The sequence below is a fragment of the Panthera onca genome, chromosome F2 (assembly GCF_046562875.1).
Source record: "Panthera onca isolate mPanOnc1 chromosome F2, mPanOnc1 haplotype 2, whole genome shotgun sequence".
Lineage (NCBI taxonomy): Eukaryota > Metazoa > Chordata > Mammalia > Carnivora > Felidae > Panthera > Panthera onca.
In genome coordinates, this window is record NC_138356.1 from 45,076,347 (window position 1) to 45,098,432 (window position 22,086).

General features: G+C 35.5%; 1 protein-coding gene across 1 annotated transcript in view; it reads right to left on the reverse strand.

The window, feature by feature from the left end:
* Positions 1 to 22,086, reverse strand: part of STK3 (serine/threonine kinase 3) — a 282,561-nt gene that overhangs the window by 178,188 nt on the left and 82,287 nt on the right. The window contains 2 exon segments of the mRNA XM_078441875.2: positions 20,862 to 21,029; positions 21,540 to 21,704. Coding sequence (XP_078298001.1) covers positions 20,862 to 21,029; positions 21,540 to 21,704 — 333 coding nt within the window.

Here is a 22,086-nt window from a genome sequence, read left to right on the forward strand (position 1 = left end):
CCAAAAATTCAAAAAATATAGAGTTTTATGTTTATTTTTAAGTACTCATTGTGACAATTTATTTCTTTTAAATTCAGCATGAAATTATGTAATTCATCTACCAGGAACTCATTTCTCCCCAAAAAGATATTCATATAGAAAATATATATATAAGATGAAAACTAAAAAAAAATTACCGTGTATACTATCACATGTTACCCAAGTACAGTACTTATGTGTTTAACTATCTGGAAAAAAAGCAGCTAAATAATTGAGAAAATAGAAACAAAATAACAACTAAAAAACTGTTCTGTAAATTTAACCCCACAAATTAAAAATATATTGTTATACTCACGATGTTAAAATATTAATATGTAAACTACCACTAAAGGACTCATGCATATATTTACAAACTCAATGGAATGATCAATTTGTGATAAATCAGAAAAATTCTTCATAATGGAAGACAAAATGGGAATTAAAAATTTAGATCAGCCCAGGGAAAGCAAATTTAAAAAGGACATTAAATCATAAAGGTTGTATTGTGTAGCTATCAGAGACCACTAACTCATTTTCTTGTTTTAAGGCAAAAAAGAAAAAAGAAAAAGAAGATTGGAGTAGAAAAAAGCTTTCTGTATTCCAAACTTGAACCAATCATCCTATAGTTCAGGGAGAACATGTAAATAAAGGAAGAGATTACAGTCAGCTCCCAAACTATCAATTATAGCAGCAAGAGACCAAGTCTGAAAAACCTTTCATCTCAAATAAAAAAGCTACCAGAAAAAACTAAGATGCACTTTCTACTATTATCTCTAAAGAAAAACCATGAAATATTCCAGAAGCAAGAGAACAGTTCACATTTTCCATTTCTTTGCCTCATATGTTTTTACTATTAGAAGGATGTCTTTTTGTTTTCTTTGTCATTGCTAATGTTTACCTTATAAATTTCCATTAAATATGTTACAAAGGGTTCCTATTGCGAATAACAGGAATATATATATATTTCAAATATACATTTATAAAAAAATGAAAACTGCCATTAATAATTTTAATATCAATTTAAATTACTGGAATAAATTTTCAGATATTGTATGTTGAGATCAGTCAAAGAGTTGGGGCATGACACATGTAATCTTTACTGGTTCAAAAGCAAGATTTTTAGGTCAAGCTTTTTTTTAAATAGCCAAATGATTAACAATTAAAGAAAAATATGTATTACGTGTTTTATGAATAAAAAATAGTTCAAATGAACAAGGTTTGTGGGAAATAATGCATTCTACATCACACATCAACATTGTTAACATTACACTGCATGTGCTATGAGAAAGAACTTTACAACTATAAAGATTACCATTTTTGAAATGTTACCTTTTTCTCTTATAATTTTTAAGAAAATAAGTCAGCTAACATCCTGGAATTATTTAAATGTGAGTTACCCCAAACAAAGAGATGTAATTTTCTTACATTTCATGAGTTCCATAAAATTTGAACAGAAACAATATATGTTCGGGGCACATGGGTGGCTCAGTCAGTTAAGTGTCCAACTCTTGACTTCAGCTCAGGTCATGATCTCACAGTTCATGGAATCAAGCCCCACATCAGGCTCTGCACTGACAGCACAGTGCCTGCTTCTCTTTCTCCCAGTCTCTTTGCCCCTCCCCTGCTCATGCTCTTATGCCCTCTCCCTCAAAATAAATAAATAAATAAACAAACATTTTTTAAAAAATTAGACGTTCTGTATGCCTTCCAAACTTTATGTCTAATATCATGTGGAAACAGTATGGTGGCTCCTCAAAAAATTAAATTCAGAATTAATTCCCCTATGGTCTAGCCATGACACTTCTAGGTGTATACCTAGAAGAATTAAAAGCAGGAAGTCATATATTTGTATATGAAGCATGTACACAGTTCATAGCACCACTACTTATAACAACCAAATGGTAGAATCACACCAAATGTCCATAAACAGATGAATAAACAAAATGTAGTATATACACACAATGAAATATTATTCAGCCTTTAAAAAAAGAATGAAATGTTGACACATGCTTACAACTTTGATGAACCTTGAAGACATTCTGCTAAGTGAAAGAAGCCATATAGAAAATGGCACTATTGTATCATTCCACTTATATGAGGTATTTAGAATGGTCAAATTCATAGAAACAAAAAGTAGAAGGGTGGTTACTTGGGGCTGGTGAGAGAAAGTAATACAAGGTTATAGTTTCATGGGTACACAGTTTCAGTTTGGGATGATGAAAAGTTCTTGAGGTAAACAGAGGTGAATTACAGAATAATATGAATGTATTTAATGCCATTTAGAAATGGTTAAAATGGTAAATTTCACCACAATATTAAAAAAGAAACAAACATTATTATTTTTTTAATGTTTATTTATTTTTGAGAGAGACAGAGTGCAAGTGGGGGAGGGGCAGAGAGAGAGGGAGACACAGAATCTGAAGCAGGCTCCAGGCTCCCAGCTGTCAGTGCAGAGCCAGACACGGGGCTCAAACTCACAAACCGCGAGATCATGACCTGAGCTAAAGTTAGACACTTAGCTGACTGAGCCACCCAGGTGCCCCATAAAAGGAAACAAACTTTAAAATAAAGTTCTAGAGGTGCCGGCACCTGGCTGTTTCAGTCAGCTGAGCGTTCAACTCTTGATTTTGACTCAGGTCTTGATTCCACGATCAGGGGATCAAGCACTGCATCGGGCTCTGTGCTGAGCATGGAGCCTGCTTAAGACTCTCGCTCTCCCTCTGCCCCCTACCCTGTTCGTGCTCACTTGCTCACTCTCTCTCTGTCTCTAAAAAATAACTAACTAAATAAATAAGTAAAAAGAAAATACTGAAAAATTAAATAAGTTCTGGAAATGGATGGTGGTAATGGTTGTACAACAAGGTGAATATATATGTCATTGAACTGAACACTAATGGATGGTTAAAATGGTAAATTTTGTTATTTACATTGTCTAATAATTGTCTTTTAAAAAGTTGGGAGAAGTCCTTCAATCATTAGTTTCACTTGGAACTACTTCTACAGCGGGTCAGAATATAGTGGCCAAGAGGTTTCTGAATATTCTATAAGCAGCTAACCCACTACCACAGCTAACCGACACTCCTAAACCAAGCATGCTCAGCAAAATTATTACTGCCCTTCAACCTACTGGCCTTGCCTCAGTCTGGCAACCTTACAAAATGCTTACACTGCTTCTGCAGCAGTAAGTGATGCACTGTTAAAAATACAGCACCTGATGGTCAAGGCTTGACTGTGTTTCAAAGAATACACTTCAAATGCATTTTTTCCCATGGCTAATGGCTGCATTTCACCCTCAGTCACATTCTCTTCTACCTAACTAGGGTCTTGTTTCACTGTTTATCATCCTTGGCCCTGCTCCTTATGTCTTTAACCCTCTCCCTGGATCCTCCATCTCATTCCAAAAGCAGCCTATCAAAACCTTCTCCAACTATGAGACCTTCAAACGTTTTCCCTAAACTCCCTCTTCTTCTTTGCTCCCAAATACCTCAGACAGTCTACTGCTGTTGCTTCCATTTCTGTACTTCTCATTCATTCTTTGATCTCTCAGAAACTGGCTTCTGCCCCACCAGACTGAGCTACATTACTGAAAGCTAGCCATGACCTCCAATCTAATAACCTCTGCATGCTACCCAACCTACTGGCAAAAAGAAGACAAAAATTTGTTAAAAGGTCATCAATCACCTCCTTCTTAAAACTCTTCTCTCTTACCTAAAATACCATAAACTCCTAATTCTCTTATCCTCTGGCTTCTCTTTTACCTTCCTCCCCCAAGTCCCCCAGTATTGGTACTTGTTATTCCGTCCTTCATCTTTTTTACCCTCTCTCCTAGGAACTTTTCAAAACTTTTCTTCTTGAAACTTTGCAAAATATTTCATAAATTCAGAACATCATCAACACAACAGACACCAGAAAGAGTCAGGTAGTTGGAGAACAATTCCACTTACCCCAAGAACTAATTAGCTGGCAACAGAGTATGCTTCCCTACTGCACATGCATAGACCAGTGCTCAAGGTTAAGAAAACCACATTTGTATGTTTTGGCAGGTAATATACTTTTCAAACGAAAAAGCATTTAGAATGTTTTCTTTTTTAAATGATGGTATTGCTACAAGGAAGTATCTAACAATCTGTTCATTATTAATTGCATGTTTTCTGATATTGTTAATTATTTAGGCTTGATGCAATCACTCAGTTAATTAAGACTGCTTACTGATATGAAAGAGAATATTAAAATTATATTTTATTTTAAAAATTATAAATTTATATTTATATAAATTGCAATGTAAATTACAAATTGCAATGTAAATATCAGCTTCTAAAACTCAAAAAAATAATTTCCTCTGAAAGAGTTTCTAAAATTCTATATAGAAATCTTATAGAAAAGAAACAGGAAAACAAAATTCATGGAGAACTGATAGGTTATACCTTGACTTAAAAGTTGCCATAATACTTACATTCTTTAAAAGTATAATTTATGATACTTAATGGATAATTCATTAGTATGAAAATTTTAAACCAAGGGCATTTTCACCTACTTTAGGATTGTTGACAGGCAATGGCTTCTTTATCTAAGTTATTCCCTCTTGCCTTAAGCAAAGAAATCACTCATTTTAAACCTTTATCATAAAAGCAGAATGTATATGAAATCATTTCATTTAAGTAATTTTTAAAACATTTTAAGGTTCAAAAAACTTAAAGATATGGGGAAGTTATCAAGATACAGCACTAAATGGAAAATGAAAATTACAAAACAATATGATCTCATGATTTCAATTTTAGTTAAAAAACAGTATGTTCTCATGGGCGCATATATATGTATATATGCAAATCAAACAGGAATACCATATATCAAAATGTTAACTGTAAACCTCTACGTACAACAAGGGCAAGTGATTTTTACTTTCTTCTTTTTACTTTCCTTCCTACAACAAACATGCATTACATTTGTAGCTGGGGTTCCTGGAAGAAAAATCTCTATATTCCATTCAATTTTCTGCCTTATATTTTGACAGAGTAGAAAAGCAGCATTTTCAAAAGCTGTATAGAGTGGCTTTTTAGCATTGTCAATGTTCTCATGAACCTGATCCATTAACAAATCCTCTTAATCCACTTTCAAAATATACCAGAAACCAACTACTTCTGTCTTCACTCTTTCTGCCATCTTCATCATAGTCACCATCATTTTTTGGTTGGTTTATACAAGCCTAGTAAACTAGTTTATGTGATTCCACCCTTATAACTCTTCAGGCTATCCTTATGTCCCTCCCCTACACAGAAATCCTTAGTGACCACTCATCTCATTCAGGATAAAACCTAAGTATTTACTATAACTTCCAAGTCTCTATGATCTGTACCATGAGTTACCTGGCACACTCCCACTTCAGGACCAGTGACTTTGCAGTTAGTTGCCTCTACCTGGTATATTCTGCACCCAGATATCCTCATTTCCTTCTAGTTTTATTCAAGTGTCATTTTCTCAATGAAGAAACCTAATATAATACATCAACCACTTCACCCCACCCCTGAGATTTCCTATCTCACTTCCTTGCTTTATTTTTTCTCCTGTAGAACTTCTTACTATCTAACATAATAGATGTTCGTATTTATTTCTCTTTTTTTTTAGTTTTATTATTTTTTCGGAGTTCATAATTTATTTACTTAAATTCTACACTGTAATGCTCTTCTTTATTACCTCTCTTCCTCATTAGAATGTAAGCTCAATAAAGAGACATTTTCACCTTTTTTTACTGCTACAACCTCGGCACCTAGAACAGTCACTAGTACAGAGTAGGTGCTCAGGAAACATTTGAGGAATGAATGAAATGCACTCCTGTAAAAAGCAAAGCTTCCCAGTCACAGTAATAGTTGGCTTGACAAATGTCATGAATGACAGCAACTCATTTATTCATACTCTGAAAATAAATACCAAGCATGACTTTACAGAGGGCTAGAGAGCTGAAGAACAGCTACAGTAAATAATAATGTAGTCATATTTTCTCAAGCCTAAAAGGAGACATCTATGTTCTTCCCTTCAAAATTTAGGAATAAAGTTATGATCTGATTTAATACATTAAAGAGACTCTAGGAGATTACATTGCTGTTATTGCTGATGCTAAATAAGTAAGCAATATTGTCTAAAATCATACTGTTACTCTTCTAAGTTTTCCACTAGAATATTCAATTCCAATCTATGAGGGTGGATATAAAACTTTCCTTATGTTTAAACAAAAAACAAGCTGAATACGGTACTACTATGCACCTGAGGATCTATTATCTAAAAGATCTTCGGATATTTTATAAACATCAATCAATGCTGTGCAAAGAAAGCTAAGAGGGAATAGGCAATTAGATACTGTGAAGAAATGGAGGCAATCAGAAGAAATACAGTGGTGGCAGTGACACAAGCTAAGCAGGAGGTATGGATAATCTGGGTAAGTGCCATGGAAAAATAAATATCATGATTGGACTTGAGGCAAATGGAAACAGTTCAAATTGGCTTCGTACAGTACGCTGTGGAACATATGATGTCCATATGTCCATTACCAACAAACTGAAACATGGAAAATAACAAAAGCCAATGTTGTGATGGCTACAAGAACACACCCAGTGCCAGTCTCCACCACACCACAGCAGCATAACTTACTACAGCTGCCAGGTAAGCTGGCTAAGGAGTCAGAAGCAATAAGAAAAAGGGAAAGACCAAACTATAAACTGTTCTTTCCCTACAGAAAAAAAGCTGGGATCTACACTAAAATGTAGAATGTGGCCACAATAAACGCCGAAAAGTGCAATTTTTTAAATTATTTTTTTTTGCCATAGACAGTTTCCAAAAGTATAAAATACTTTAGAATTAAAGAGGTCAGCATTTTATCCGAAACTATAAATGATTTAAAATCCAAGAAACTAAATAAGAGTGAATCAGTACGTTAAAAAAATAATAGGAGAGAATAACAAGTTTAAAGAATTGTAAATGTGACCTTTCAAGTTTGAAATACAGACTAGAGAACTAAAATGGACCAAAAGATGTGCAGGAATCCATTGTTTTATGTGAGTGCTAAGAAGTCTCCCAAATTTTCTTTCTATATTCTCTAATGCCCAAAGTGATTCATCTTCAGGACACAACCAGAGTTGAAATAAAAGAAGTAGTGCTTACGCAAATGTCATGAAGGACCAATTTACACAGCAAAGCCAAACCTATAAAAAACTTAAAAAAAAGCAATATTAACATGTCAGAGCCTATCTGGTGGTCCCGATCTTTTCAACCAATCAAAGCCAGACATTCCCAGCCAGGTGAACTACATAAAAATAATCTCAGCTCTAATTCAGAAATATATTGGTTGCCACTCACTGAAACTACATAGTAATAAAACCCAGCAGTTAAAAATACATAACTATTTTATAGTAAATATCAATGTCATTCCTGTTTCAACCTGACTTCCCATTCTACCCCCAAACCCCCAAACTTGAAACCAAGTACAATTTCTTGAGTAGCTGGAGTGTGGTTAAAGAAAGGAAGCTATGCTTGTTTGCATGGAATCTGCCATTTCCTCCCTGCCAAAACACTTGTTTAAAAAGTCATGTAATATTTCTATTAAATTGTAAATGCAGCCGACAAGGAAATGGCCTACTGGCAGTGTATTACCTTTGTGGCAGTGCCAACGGGCCTACAGCAAAATAGTGCACATGATAATTTCAACATGCATTCCCAAGTAACAAAATTGTGCTTTACATAAATACCACAGAACCTGAGCAAGATCCAGAAAAAGCAATGAAAATTTGCCCAAGCTTTCATGCTTGCCTATATCAATTGTGTGTCATAACTAAAGCAAAATAGAAAAGCATCTACATATGTCCAGGAAGCTTGTGAAGTTAGATCATATAACCCTGGGAAAACGATTGCAACTTAAATCTGTGTATTTCTTGTTAACCACTGTAACAACTCACTAATAAAAATTAAGAAAAACTGTGGGTATCAAATGAACCAAAATGTACTAACTACATACAAGTCCTTAAAGACCATAATGCAACTTATTAACAGGAACATATGTTCAGTGTAAGCCGCAATTGTTATGTTAAATTACTTCTTCCTTTGATATCATTCATTTGATTACAGAACTTAAGAGATTCACAAACCTTCCAATTAAAATGGTGACCTTTAGTTTATAAGTCACTTACTGCAATGCTTATAAAGTCACCTCTGATCATTTATCCCTTACCTTTCATTATATAACAAAACTACATGTAATTGTGCTATGTAAATGATCCCAGATGTAATGAAGATGATTCTACTTATGTAAAAGTTATACTGAAAACAAAGTTAGTATAAAAAATAATTAATTTGTAATCAATACAGTCCTCTAGAACAGCTGAAGAATTCTATTCTTCAGGAATTTAACTAAAATACATATATTTTAAGTCAGTTATATCTTACTCATTTTTTAAAATATGCCTGTTCAACCATAATTTCAAAAGTCAAATTTGTTACAGATAGCACTTCCTCCAAAAATTTTATAAATTTTTAGTTATTACACACTTGAATTACAGAGTCAATACCTGCCCTCAAATACTTTCCAGCCTCCTAACACACACACACACACACACACACACACACACACACCCCCTTACATATTTATGTCTTCTAAAATTAATGCTAGCTTAGGTCTCTAACCTAAACAGTTTCTCTGACTGGTTCCAAAATAAAACAAAACTTACTGTGACCAGTATAGTAGGCCTATACAATTGCTTTTAAGACATTAAGGCTTGGCAATTATATTCCCATTAGCAAACCAAAGCTACTGTCCAGAGGCCAATGCTAAGGGTGCTCACTAAGTCTTTCTGATCTTCAACAAAGGAACAGGATCTAAAGTATAAAAAAATTATATCAATTTAAAATTTAAATGTCAAATAAATAAACTATGCTTACTAAAAGTTTAAAAGGCAAGCTATAAGTAACGACAAGCCTTTCAAGTTGTATTTGATTAACATTTACTTACTTTCATTTTTTAATTTATTTTACTGACTCTTATTCTAAGTTATAAGTACAGCATTTATTATTGTAAGAAAGAAGAATCTGAGCCTGCCAGATTTCAGTATTTATACCAAAGAACTATCTTTGAGATAGGAAATGGAATTGAGCACATATTAACAAAAATCTTTAACGGATGCTCTTATGTATAAGTCATTCTGCCAGGTTCATTTACACACACAAAGAAGAAACATACCTGCACTTAAAACTGAGATCTGGTAGGGGAAATAAGACATTTACATAACTATGATAATACACAGTAAATTAAAAAGTACCATAAGAAAGTCATAAGAAAAGTGATATGAGAATTCAGAGAAATAAAAGATTTTTTTAGTCAGTGATAAGGATATTTGGACAGTAACTAGACATACCTAAAACTAACCTTTCTAGAAATAAAACAGTGTGGTGGGGGAGGAATCATATACAGATGCCGTATACATATATACTCATTCCAGATTAAAATACAGAACAATGATACATTGTGATAAATAGTAAACAAAATCATATCCTAAATCTACAATATATTAAGAAACTCATTTGTGGAGCATTGGTATTATTACTGAGAGCCACAGTTCTGAACCTTTTTGGGTCACTTGAAAATTATGAACTCATAGCAGAAAAATGTACATCTGCACAAACACCAATATTAAAATACAACTTCAGGGGTCCACTGATGCTATGAATTCTCTGCCCCAGAAAAGTTCTAATCTCTTGTGAATCATGGTTTCCATAACTGAGCTAGTATATAGTGAAAATGAAGTAGAAAACATCAGTCTACCCTGAGGTTAGAAAAGAGAGTCCATGGGGCACTTGGGTGGCTCAGTCAATTGACTCAAGACTGTTGATTTTTGGGGCGTCTGGGTGGCTCAGTCGGTTGAGCGTCTGACTTCAGCTCAGGTCACGATCTCGCGATCTTGCGGTCCGTGAGTTCGAACCCCGCATCGGGCTCTGGGCTGATGGCTCAGAGCCTGGAGCCTGCTTCCGATTCTGTGTCTCCCTCTCTCTCTGCTCCTCCCCCGTTCATGCTCTGTCTCTCTCTCTATCTCAAAAATAAATAAACGTTAAAAAAAAAAAAATTAAAAAAAAAAAAAAAGACTTGATTTTGGCTCAGGTCATGATCTCATGGTTGTGAGATCAAATCCTGTGTGGGGCTCTGTGATGACAGAACAAAGCCTGCTTGAGATTCCCCCCCTCCTCAAATAAATAAACATTAAAAAAGAAAATATAAACACTGAAAAGAAAGAAGAGAAAGAAAAGAAAAGGAAAAGAAAAGAAAAGAAAGGGAAAGAAAAGAAAAGAAAGGGAAAGAAAAGAAAAAAAAGGAAAGGAAAGTCATGTATTTCTGCCTTAATGGACTCGTTCTATCTTGCTTTATAAATACAAGTTACAATCCAATTCTGGGTCACAAAATCAATTCGGATTACCTTTTTTGTTTAATGAAAGTATGAAGTAGAAGATTCACACACCTGAAACAAATTGTACATAAAACAGTACTTATCTATACATGTGCAAAATGGGTCACAACACAAAACATATTTTATGGTATGGACCACAGTCAAAAAAAAAGTGTCAAATGTCAATGCCACCTTTTAATTATTAATAAATCAATGTAAATTGTGTACTGTAAACGTTCCTAAATACAGAGAAATACTGCCTTTGCCGATATCCTACATTAAAATCCTGAAAAGATGGATTCTAGCATAATTCTTTCAATAATTCTCAATAATTCTTTAAAGCATGATTCTTTCTTAATGATTCCTTCTCTAGGTAATACTTAATGTAAACATGACTTCAAAACGACAATTCATATTCATGTAATTTGTATGTCAGTAGGAAGATGAGGACTGCTTCCTCAACAGTGACCAAACTATTCATGTTTACAAAGCATGTGGCAACACAACACCAACAGCAAGGTTTGAATCTAAGTCAACAGTGGGAATTGGTCTTTCCTGTGAAACCCTCAAGGGTGACCCTAAACAAGAGAAGAGCAGGCCTAAACAAGAGAAGAGATCTATTTATTCTGTTCTCTTTGCTTGTTCGTCTCTTCAAGAATAATAACTCTGACTGGACAGAAATATGTTGAAAGTGTCACTGTAATAAACCTTAATCCCCAATTTAGGGGCTGGAATGCCTGATACTCCCACATGTACAGGACCACAGGGCAGAAGAACTCTAACTTTCAAATAGAGTGAAAAACCATATGCCCTGGAAGTAGTATTGAAATCCTCCAATGATCCAATTTGTCCCACTCCTCCAGATCCTTGGCTATATCTGATCTAAAAGTAATGGTTAACAGAATAAAGTATCACTTACTTAATCAGGCAGAAAAATGTAGGGAACAGACAAGGGGTAAGAAAGTCAATATTAAAAGAAAAGAAAAGCACAGGGAAAGCAAAGCAAATGTGGGGAGAGGACCATGTGAGCATTCATGTGCGTGCACTGTCTGGGGACAGGGAACAAAGTAAAGGCAACAGTGAGAGAGAAAAAAAAAGGAAGATGAGGATAAGTTCAAAGGAGAAAAATAAGTGAGGTATGTAATGACAAAATAATAAAACTCATATTTATAGTCTTATGATCCTATATAATTTGTAATATACATACATATAATTGAAGTTTTTACAGTGTATGGTCTCATACTCTAGACAACTGGATATATTTATCTACGCCGCTCTCCCCACAACAGAAAGCTAAATAATTTTAACATTAGAATGCCAGTTCCACCGGACTGGAAGTTCCAAGGGAATAGGACGCACGCCTGCTCTGCTTACCACTACATCCTCAAAGTCCGATCAGCAAATGATAAATGTGCACTAAACATGTATAGAAGGAGATAAAGGAAAGAGGAACGTACAGGAAGAAAATTCCAGGGTACTTTCTTCAAAAATCACACACCCATACTTAAATGACATTTAGTTTCTCTGACACAAAATAAGCAATGTAGTAAGTATAACAGATCTACACTCCAAGTAGTCTAAAAGTCAAATTCCCTGTCTCCACATTAGAACATGCATTTCTTATATTTTAACATTAATACCAAATCAAAAATATTTTAATATTATGGATTAAATTTATATTACTACTAAAATGAGTATGTCCCACCATAAAAATATACACAATTACAAGGTAGATAAGTTTGAAAAGTGTTATTCTCATTACTAAAGGAGTCATTAAAATTTTTTTTCCAATATATGAAATTTATTGTCAAATTGGTTTCCATACAACACCCAGTGCTCATCCCAAAAGGTGCCCTCCTCAATACCCATCACCCACCCTCCCCTCCCTCCCACCTCCCATCAACCCTCAGTTTGTTCTCAGTTTTTAAGAGTCTCTTATGCTTTGGCTCTCTCCCACTCTAACCTCTTTTTTTTTTAATTATTTAAAAAATAATAATTTAAAATGTTTGCACCTATTAAATATTTACACACCTTCATCAGAACACACCTACTGCCCAAATAAAGTAATATCTATAAATACAAATAAGCAACCCTCTATTTGTAGACCAGTAAGTCATTTGCATGTAAACAGGAAGTAAAAACCATTTGACTCAAAGATCTCCCAATAGACTGATTATGAAGGAAGAATTACAAAGGGACTTAGAGTATTAGACTTGGGGTGCAAAGAATAATAGGGGACAGCTGGAAAGATAATAAAAGCAGTAAAAAGTCAAATGACTCAGAGATCTCAGCCAGCAAATAGAAATAAAGCAGATTAATACCAGAGAAAAGTCAATAAAAATGAGAACAGAAACTTAACAACAAAAAACAACCAACCCAATTTTCTTCACATAAGATATACCAATGGAAAGATACTCAACATCACTGGTTATTTGGGAAAAACAAATCAAAACCGAGATACCTGTTCACACTCACTAGGATGACTGTTACCAAAAAGACAGAAAGTAAATGTCAGAAAGAATGTGGAAAAACTGGAACCACTGGAAATAACTGCTGGTGAGAATGTAAAATGGTACAGCTACTGTGAAAAAACTACGGAAGTTCCCCCCAAAATTATATATAATATAATCCAGCAATCCCCATTCTGGGTATACACCATAAGAATCAAAAGCAGTCTCAAAGAAATACTTGTATACCCGTGTTCACAGTAGCATTATATACAACAGCCAAAATGGGAAAGCAACCCAAGTGTCAGTCAGTGGACGAATAGATAAACAAAGTGTGGTATATACATACAAGAGAATATTATTCAGCTTTAAAAAGGAAGGAAATGCTGACACACGGTACAACATGAATGAACCTTTAAAACATTATGCCGAGTGAAATAATTCAGACACAAAAGGACAGATATTGCATGATTCCACTTCTATTAGGTGCTCAGAACAGTCAAACTCATAGAGACCAAAAGTGGAATGGTGGTGACAAAATGCTGTGGGGAGGAGATAATGAAGAGCTACTGTTTAATGGGTACAGAGTTTCAGTTTGGGATGATAAAATTTTCTGGAAATGGATAGTGTGATTGTTACACAACAGCATGAGTGTACTTAATGCTGCTGAATTGTATACTTAAAAGTGATTAAAATGATAAATGTTATGTTCTGTATATTTTACCACAATAAAAAAATTGAGAACAGAAAGACTAGGAGATATTGGTCCTAATATTAGTCACTATTAATCTTAAACTGTATATAATTTAAAAGGAGAGAAAAAATTATAGAAGGTGTAGTGGTTGAAAGGTAGCCCCCAAAAGATGTGTCCTTGTCATGATCCCCAGAACTTCTGAATGTGGCCTCATTTGGAAAAGAAAGGTAGTTGCAGATGTAATGTCAAGGAACTGAAAGGAGGTTATCACCCTGGATTATCCATGTAGTCCCTAAAAACAATGACAAGTGTCCTTTTAAGAGACAGACAGAGGGAAATTTGAGGAGAAGGTAATGTGAAGATGTAGGCAGAGATGGAACAATGCAGTTACAATTCAAGGAACGCCAAGGATTGCCAGCAGCCACCAAAAGCTAGAAGAGCAAAGAATGGATTCTCTCTTAGAGCCTCTGGAAGGAGAGCAATGCTGTGAACACCCTGATTGTGAAAGAATACATTTCTGTTGTTTAAAGCTACCAGATTTCTGGTAATTTATTGAGACGGCCCTAAGAATCTATTGTGGGGGTAAAAAGATAAAATAAAAAGTAAGAAAGGGAGCCTTGTAAGCATAGAACAAGTCATTCAAGCCAAAATTTAGCTATGAAAGCCAAGAGGAAAAGAGGGTACCTGGGCTTCACCATTAAGCCACGTGACATCCGTGAACATGAGTGCTGACGGCAAACTGCTGAGGCCAGCCTCCCATCCTGGGCAGGGCAGGAGTGAGGTTTGCCTGTAGGCTCCTGGCCAGGCGCATGGGGAATCTGGAGCAGCACATCCACAGGGTCAGACCCCAGAGAACGGCTGCACCCTGCTATCTCAGGCTTTAAGACGGAGGCTTTCAGCCAGGATGTTTCTGTGAATTAACAGTCCCATATTCCTCCATCCACTCCCAAATAAAATGAAGATACCTGTCTTTTGCTCGTCATGTTAAATGCCTATAGGGAATCTTCCAAGAGGCAGTGCCTGCACCCCACACTAAGACGGGCCAGCTATCTACTGAGCCATATACAGTAGGGACTGGGAGAGGGCAGATGTGTAAATATGCCAGGTGGGGCACTACTCAACTACAACCTCTCCTCAAGCCTAGTCTTCTAGAGTTCAGCCAAATTTGATCATTAATTAGACAGGAAGGAGGTCATTGATTCATTTTTATTTCTAAAAAATGGATAACTCAGTTTCACTCCTTTGATGGAGATTTAATATCTTTTTTTTTTTTTTTTTTTTTAAGAAATCTTGTTGGATCAGGAGTATACCTGGAGTATACTTGTAAAAGTAGTAGTGCCATGTGATTTGAGATAGGGGCAAGCTACTGTGTGTTTTGTTTTTTAATATGCAGTATAGAGGGTGATTTTTTTCCTAATGTCTGTGTTTACTTTGCATGTACTGGATCATTTATTTCACATATTAAAACGCACTATTTCCCCAAAAGGGGTAGGAGTAAAGAGGCAAGTTGTAAAAAACAGCAAGGTTAAGGAAAGAAAGATAACATCATTTTCAAAAACATTCATCAAAAGTACCTTTTCCGTGTTGAAATTATCTACAGGGTTCTTTTCTTCATAAGTAAGTGATGTAAGGATATAGGGAGACAGACGGAGAGACAAAGAGAGATCTTTTTTTAGTCTAAAGTAATTCCTAATTTACTCTTAAACAGATTGTCAAGCTGTATATAAGTTGAATTTCCTGAAAACTGCCATTTAAATGCCTCCAATTGTCTCAAGTCACATTTGACAAGTCTTCCTAAAATATACAATATATGTCTATATTTTATCTTTAAAAGGTAATAAACATTCATATTGTGTTGTGTAGCAGTACAATTCTTAGTTTGATTTTTATCTTCTTTCCTTCAGTTGATGCCAAGCTATCTTCAGTCACAGTACTTGCTCTCTCAAACAGTTCTTAGTCTGACTCAAACACTTCTGTCCTTACCCCTTTCTCTATGCCAAGCAATGGGTAATCAAACTCAAAAGACTGTAAAACAAAAGAAATCAACACCAAAACTGTATTTAAAAGAATCAACAGGGTCTTAGTGATGTCTGTGAAACAAAGTGCCTGGGTTTAGTAGTGGGGTACAGGGACAGACATTTAAAAAATAATACTATTCACTCATTTCCTGATTATTTGGTAATTATATTTCCTAGAGAGCTGAGAAAGAGGTAGATCTCCAAAGAAGTATGTGGTTAACCAAATTCAAAATTAAAATTTTAAATCCCTTTGTTTATTTGACCAAAATTGATTCAGTTTCTTTATATTTAACTTTTTAAAATAAACTGGATTTTGATAAAACTTGTTTCATTTAACATTTTGAGTTTTACTTCCATCTGTTGTTATTCCTTAATCTGTCATTACTGCTTAATTTTAATCTATTTGCTGGATGTAAATTTATAACCACATTTTCATCCTTTTCCTATTTACAAAGCTTTCCATGTTTTAATGTGATTTCATCATTGCCTTTTACTAGACAGGTAATTATTACTCTTACCACAGCAAAGATATAATCTGTACACACTACAAGTTTCTCTTTTAAAAAGAGAGAGAAAGCAAGCTGTATAAAAACTAACAAATTAGTATCCCTTGCCATCAAACAAATCCAGTGTTTTTAGTAGCTCTTTTTATTAGGAAATTCCTCCATGAATATCTATATCCCCAATACTTCTTATTCTCCCTGAGGAATGATTAAAGATAAGCACCAATCTTTGACCAATGATAAACCAAAGTGTATAAAACAAATGACCTCAGCCTTAACACCTTCAAAAGACCCATTTTCAATTCACTATCAAGTTCCAATTTGATCACTTTCACTTTCTAATTTAGTGCCATCTTTAAGTTCTTCATATCCCTCAGGCTATGACACTCAAAACATATGTCCTACAAAAAGCTTAATCAGTGAAAGCCACAATATTAATTTGTGGCTATTTAGGCAGGAGCAACTCCATTCTAAATTATCAAAAATGGATGCATCTCTTCTTGACCCGAATTTTTGCTGGCCGAAGCAAGCACGACCTGGGTCTCAAGCAGGCCGCCTGGAGCCTGGGCATACTAGAAGGACGGTATGTCTGAGAATAAGACTAGGAAACCAACACCCGGTTCACCCAGTCAGCCTCCTTGTTCCTATGACATACCTCTAGAGGGTAGGCATAGTGGGAAGGGCTATCATCTTGTAACAAAAGCCAAAGGGAATTGCAGAAGGACTAGGATGTGGAGGCTAGGGAAGCTGGCCTACCACATCCTAACTAGCGTCCTGTTCCAGATAGCCAACTAAATGCAGTAAATTATATACTATCCTTTACTTATCTTAAAAGAACTAGCATTCTTTGCCTCCATCTGTTGTAGTGGTCTTTCCATCACTCACATCCTCATTCCACTGTGACAACTTTATAAACTATTGGTAATCTCATAAGCCAACATTGCTACAAAAAAAAAAAAAAAAATGGCAGGGAACATGAAAAATTTGCCCGTATTTCTTCCCACTCTGAAAAATTTAGAAGGTTCCTATTTTAAAATAATAATTATAATTATGAAATTAAAATGTTTGCTGATTTTTATTTTTGCTAGCCACTCCTTCATCTGCATAGAGTTGACATATAAACACAAAAGATATTTCTTTTTTGTCAAGGCAAGAAATGGACTAGCATGAATTCATCTCTCAGTTCTGCCATTTATAAGCTGTATCATCTTAACAAAAAACGTAATTCTTTAAGTATCCATTTCACCCAATCCACTCATTAAAATGGAGATTAAAATACGTATTTTGGGGCTCCTGGGTGGCTCAGTCAGTGGGCATTGACTTGGGCTCAGGTCATGATCTCACATTCTGTGGGATTAAGCCCCATGTCAGGCTTTGAGCAGACAGCATGGAACCTGCTTGGAATTCTCTCTCACTCTCTCCCTGCCCTTCCCCCACTTGCACTTTCTCTCTCTCAAAATAAATAAACTTAAAAAACATAATTATTTCACAGAGTGGTTAAAGTGAGAAAATTGTTTAATTAAAAACAGAAAACTTCAGGGATGCCTGGGTGGCTCTGTCAATTGAGCGTCTGACTCTTGATTTCAGTTCAGGTCGTGATCCCAGGGTCATGGTACCAAGCCCCAAGTCGGGCTCTACACTCAGCTTGAGATTTTTTCTCTCTCTCCCTCCCCCTGCCACTCCCCCACTCACAAGCACTCACATGCTCTCTCTCTAAAAAAAAGGAAACTTCACTATTTTACTCCCTAATCTGAGTTTCATATACAGCCAATTCTCTTATACCTTAACTACAGCTTTACTGGCTCTCTAACCTCACTGAAAATAACACCGAGATTCTGAAATAATCGGTTTGGGTCAGGGCCCAGGCATCAGTATTTTTTCAAAGCTCTCCAGGTAACGGCTATGTAGGAAGTGTGAAAAACACTGTCTAGCTCCCTGATCCGTTCATTTCCTATACCCTCTCCTCTCTCTTCAGGTTATACCCCATTGTAACCACCAGAACAACTCTCTCAACAGCATCCTTCAATGCCCTGGAGCCCCATCGTTCCGAGACACTCATTCATTTCACCTCAAACCTGAGCTCAAGGCCATAATGTGCTGTGCTCCACTGCTGAGCACTGCTAGAGCAAGGCTAGAGCAAAGAACTGTATTGGTGACAATACAATTCTCACTTTCCAACTTTGGCTGTATCCTCAACAATCCTTTTTTCTCTCTTGGACAGCTCTTTCTTTTTTCCTCCCACCCAACCTCCCACCAAACTAAACTTTGATGAGCAGTAAATACTATTAATTTTATCAAAATTCTACCCTTGAATACATACCTTTTTAATATTCTTTATGACAAAATGAGAAATGCACACAAAGCACTTGCCTCGCATACAGAAGAACGGTGATTATCTAGAGGAAAAGCACTTGTGTGACAGAACTGCAAGCCAAACAAGCTGCAACTTGTTACTAAGGAACAACTGACAGACAAGCGATGGCAATTCAGACTTGGACACAGGACTGACATTTTCTCAAAAATGAACCGTGTGAATCTGTCATTTCAAGGAAACTATCGTATTTGCCGCCAATGATAAAATGCAAGCTTTGGAAAACTTGTACCCACCACGTGACCTTAACAGCTTCTCAGTACTTGCAGTTCATACTCTCATTTGTACAAAGCAGTTCACAAACATGAGAAAAGTTAAATAATGATAACATAATTTAAGTAGCAACTTAAAACCATACTGTTTGGAAATGCACAAGGTGACACTTGATAAATTGTCCAAAGAACTTGCAGAGCCCAGAATTGCCTATATACAAATTATGAGGAAAACAAGAAATTTACTTAGGTGGTGGCTACCAAGGAAGGCTCTATATAGAAATAATATCTGAGCTGAGACTTGAATGAGTAGGATTTAGACTGGTAGGAAAAAAGTGAGATAGACCGATGATTGATAGACAGAATTTTAAAGAGAAATACTGTCTTCAAGTATATTTTTGCTATTTCACATGTGTTAATTCAAACTGCCAAATGATACTTTAAGATCCTAGAAGTCAGGAACCACATATTACAATTATTTATTATCAGACAGACTACTTCAGGGTCAAATTTAATATGTTAATCTTTGTGGTTAGAAAAATAAGATCTACACAAGGAGGAAACAGAACAGTAATAATCTAAGTCATAGGTTAAATCTCAGCTCTGGCACCTGGCTAGGTTGCCTTGGGTAATTCAGTTAACCTCATTAACTCAAATTCAAATACACCTAGTTTGAGGATCACCCTAAAAACATCATAACTAAAAGTACTAAAGATAACTAATAATCAGAAAAGAAATGAGAATCTGTGTTGCTGGTTTTATGCTGACCTTGTCATTTTTTATTATTTTGCAAACGAACAATTCATGTCATTTTTATTTTTCATCTTAGAAGAAATTAATATACACCAGGAAGATGATACATATTATATATAATTTTATTACTCGAAGAATTCTCTTTAAAGTGGGAGACAGGGGCGCCTGGGTGGCGCAGTCGGTTAAGCATCCGACTTCAGCCAGGTCACGATCTCGCGGTCTGTGAGTTCGAGCCCCGCGTCAGGCTCTGGGCTGATGCCTCGGAGCCTGGAGCCTGTTTCCGATTCTGTGTCTCTCTCTCTGCCCCTCCCCCGTTCATGCTCTGTCTCTCTCTGTCCCAAAAATAAATAAAAAACGTTGAAAAAAAAAAAAAAAAAAAAAAAAAAATAAAGTGGGAGACAGACTTTTAAATATTTTCAGCACAGTACACTATTACTTATATTATTGAAATTCAATCCACAATACTGTATATCAGAAATTAATTCCAATTTATTCTTCTTCAGATGTTCCAAAATACTACATTCTCTTTCCTCCCATCTATTTACTTCACACATTTCTCCAGTCAGCCTGACGCCATCTTTTCTTCTCTATACACACACACTCACTCTCTCTCTCTCTCTCTTTCTCTCTCTCTCTTCATTCTTCTATCTTTTCTTCTTGAGGTGATTCCAGCCACTAGAGGGCAATAAGTTCACAAACACAGATGTACTTATCAATAATGAATTGAGATTCACATATGAAAAACCCTAAGAACCAGGGCCCTGATGATTTGTATCATCACAAATCCTGAAGCACAGGCAATTAGACTTGAATATGTAAGGAACATACTTCAAACTCAAAAAAATCATCCTGGAAAAGGGAGTTCACAGAAGTGTATAATAATGTTCAAAAAAGGAATTCCAGTTTCTCACTAAGACAACTAAAGAAATAAGGTTAATATGCTTACAGGTACATAGCAATACTAGAAATCATGATTTTTAAATATTAATTTCAGATGAGAGAAGAAAAAAAGGAAAACCAAAAACACAGAAAGGTAGAATCCACAGGGTGGGTAGAAAAGTGAGAAATGATTTTTCCAAGGCCTCTACTGCTGCACTGAGAAAACAATGGATGGATTAAAGAATATAGTGGATTTACCAACCCTTTCTTCTACTGAAAAGCAAGGGAATATTTTACACATATAGTTTGGGGGGAGGAAAATGGTGACTGTAGAGGGACATATAGCCTTCACTTCTTTTCTCACAATTAAGGATGTGGGGGGAGAAAAGTTAATATTGCTAACCTTTAACAGATAATTTTACTGTTTTTTGCACAGAACCTAAATCCAAATCAACTTATTTAATTTGTATTTATTTATTTACACTCACATTACAAAAATGCAAAATTTATATAACATCAACATTTTTAGCAAACCATCATTTTCTTACCCTCATTGGATGTATATCAGCATAAGGTGGTTTTCCTTCAGCCATTTCTATAGAAGTAATGCCAAGGGACCAGATGTCAGCCACACAGTTATAGCCTATTTCTTGAATAACCTCAGGAGCCATCCAAAACGGAGTTCCTATCACAGTGTTGCGTTTTGCCATTGTATCCTGCAAAAACATTACACAGATATAAATACTACTACAAAAACACAAAGGAAATCTGCCAACATATTCTTTAAACTGTATAGTGAAACTCTCAATTACTACAGATTGTATCTGAAATTGACTATTTTCTTAGAATTTCAACTAGAGCTCTGACAGGACATTCTTAAGAATTTTGAATTCTGTAATAACAAAGAATCCACAAGAAACTTATCTCCACCTTCATTAAAGATAGTCATAAAACAGTACTGTAACAGTAACAGCTATAGAAATGGATCAATATAGCTTTCCTTTTTAAACGTTTAAGCATTTCAATTACATTTTTTCATATTCATTCAACATCTCTTAAGTTGTAAATAAAAGTAATAAATAATACTTAAATTATGGATCCTTCTCCCCAAGAACAATGTAGTTACATATTTCTTCCCGTTAACCCCTCTAAAAAGTTATCAACATTTAGTCGCAATCAAACCTGGACATATAAGCCGAAAGAGTGTCCAAAATTACTGCACTTACGGTTAACTGACCAGCCACTCCAAAATCAGCCAATTTTGCATGTCCTTCTGTATTGAGGAGAATATTTCCAGCTTTTATATCTCTGTGTATTTTTCTCATGAAGTGCAAATATTCTAGTCCTTTCAAAGTAGATTTAAGAATAGTTGCAATTTCATCTTCTGTTAACTGGAAACAAATATTTATAAAACTAGAATGAAAAACCATGCTAGATAAACTCTTACAAAAGACCACTGGTAACTAATCCTTCTTTCTAATGACCACTAAACCTCTAGGAAAAGGCTAAAAGATAAAGAACTGGGGGAGATTCCTGGGTGGCTCAGTCAGTTGAGTATCCGACTCTTGGTTTCAGCTCAGGTCATGACCTCACGGTTCGTGTGTTTGAGCCCCACATTAGACTGCACTGACAGCATAGAGCTTCTTGGGATTCTGTCTCTCCCTTTCTCTTCCCCTCCCCTGTTCACGTACTCTCTCTCTCTCTCTCTCTCTCTCTCTCTCAAAATAAATAAATTGAAAAAATTGAAAAAAAAACTGGGAACTTCTTTTTCCT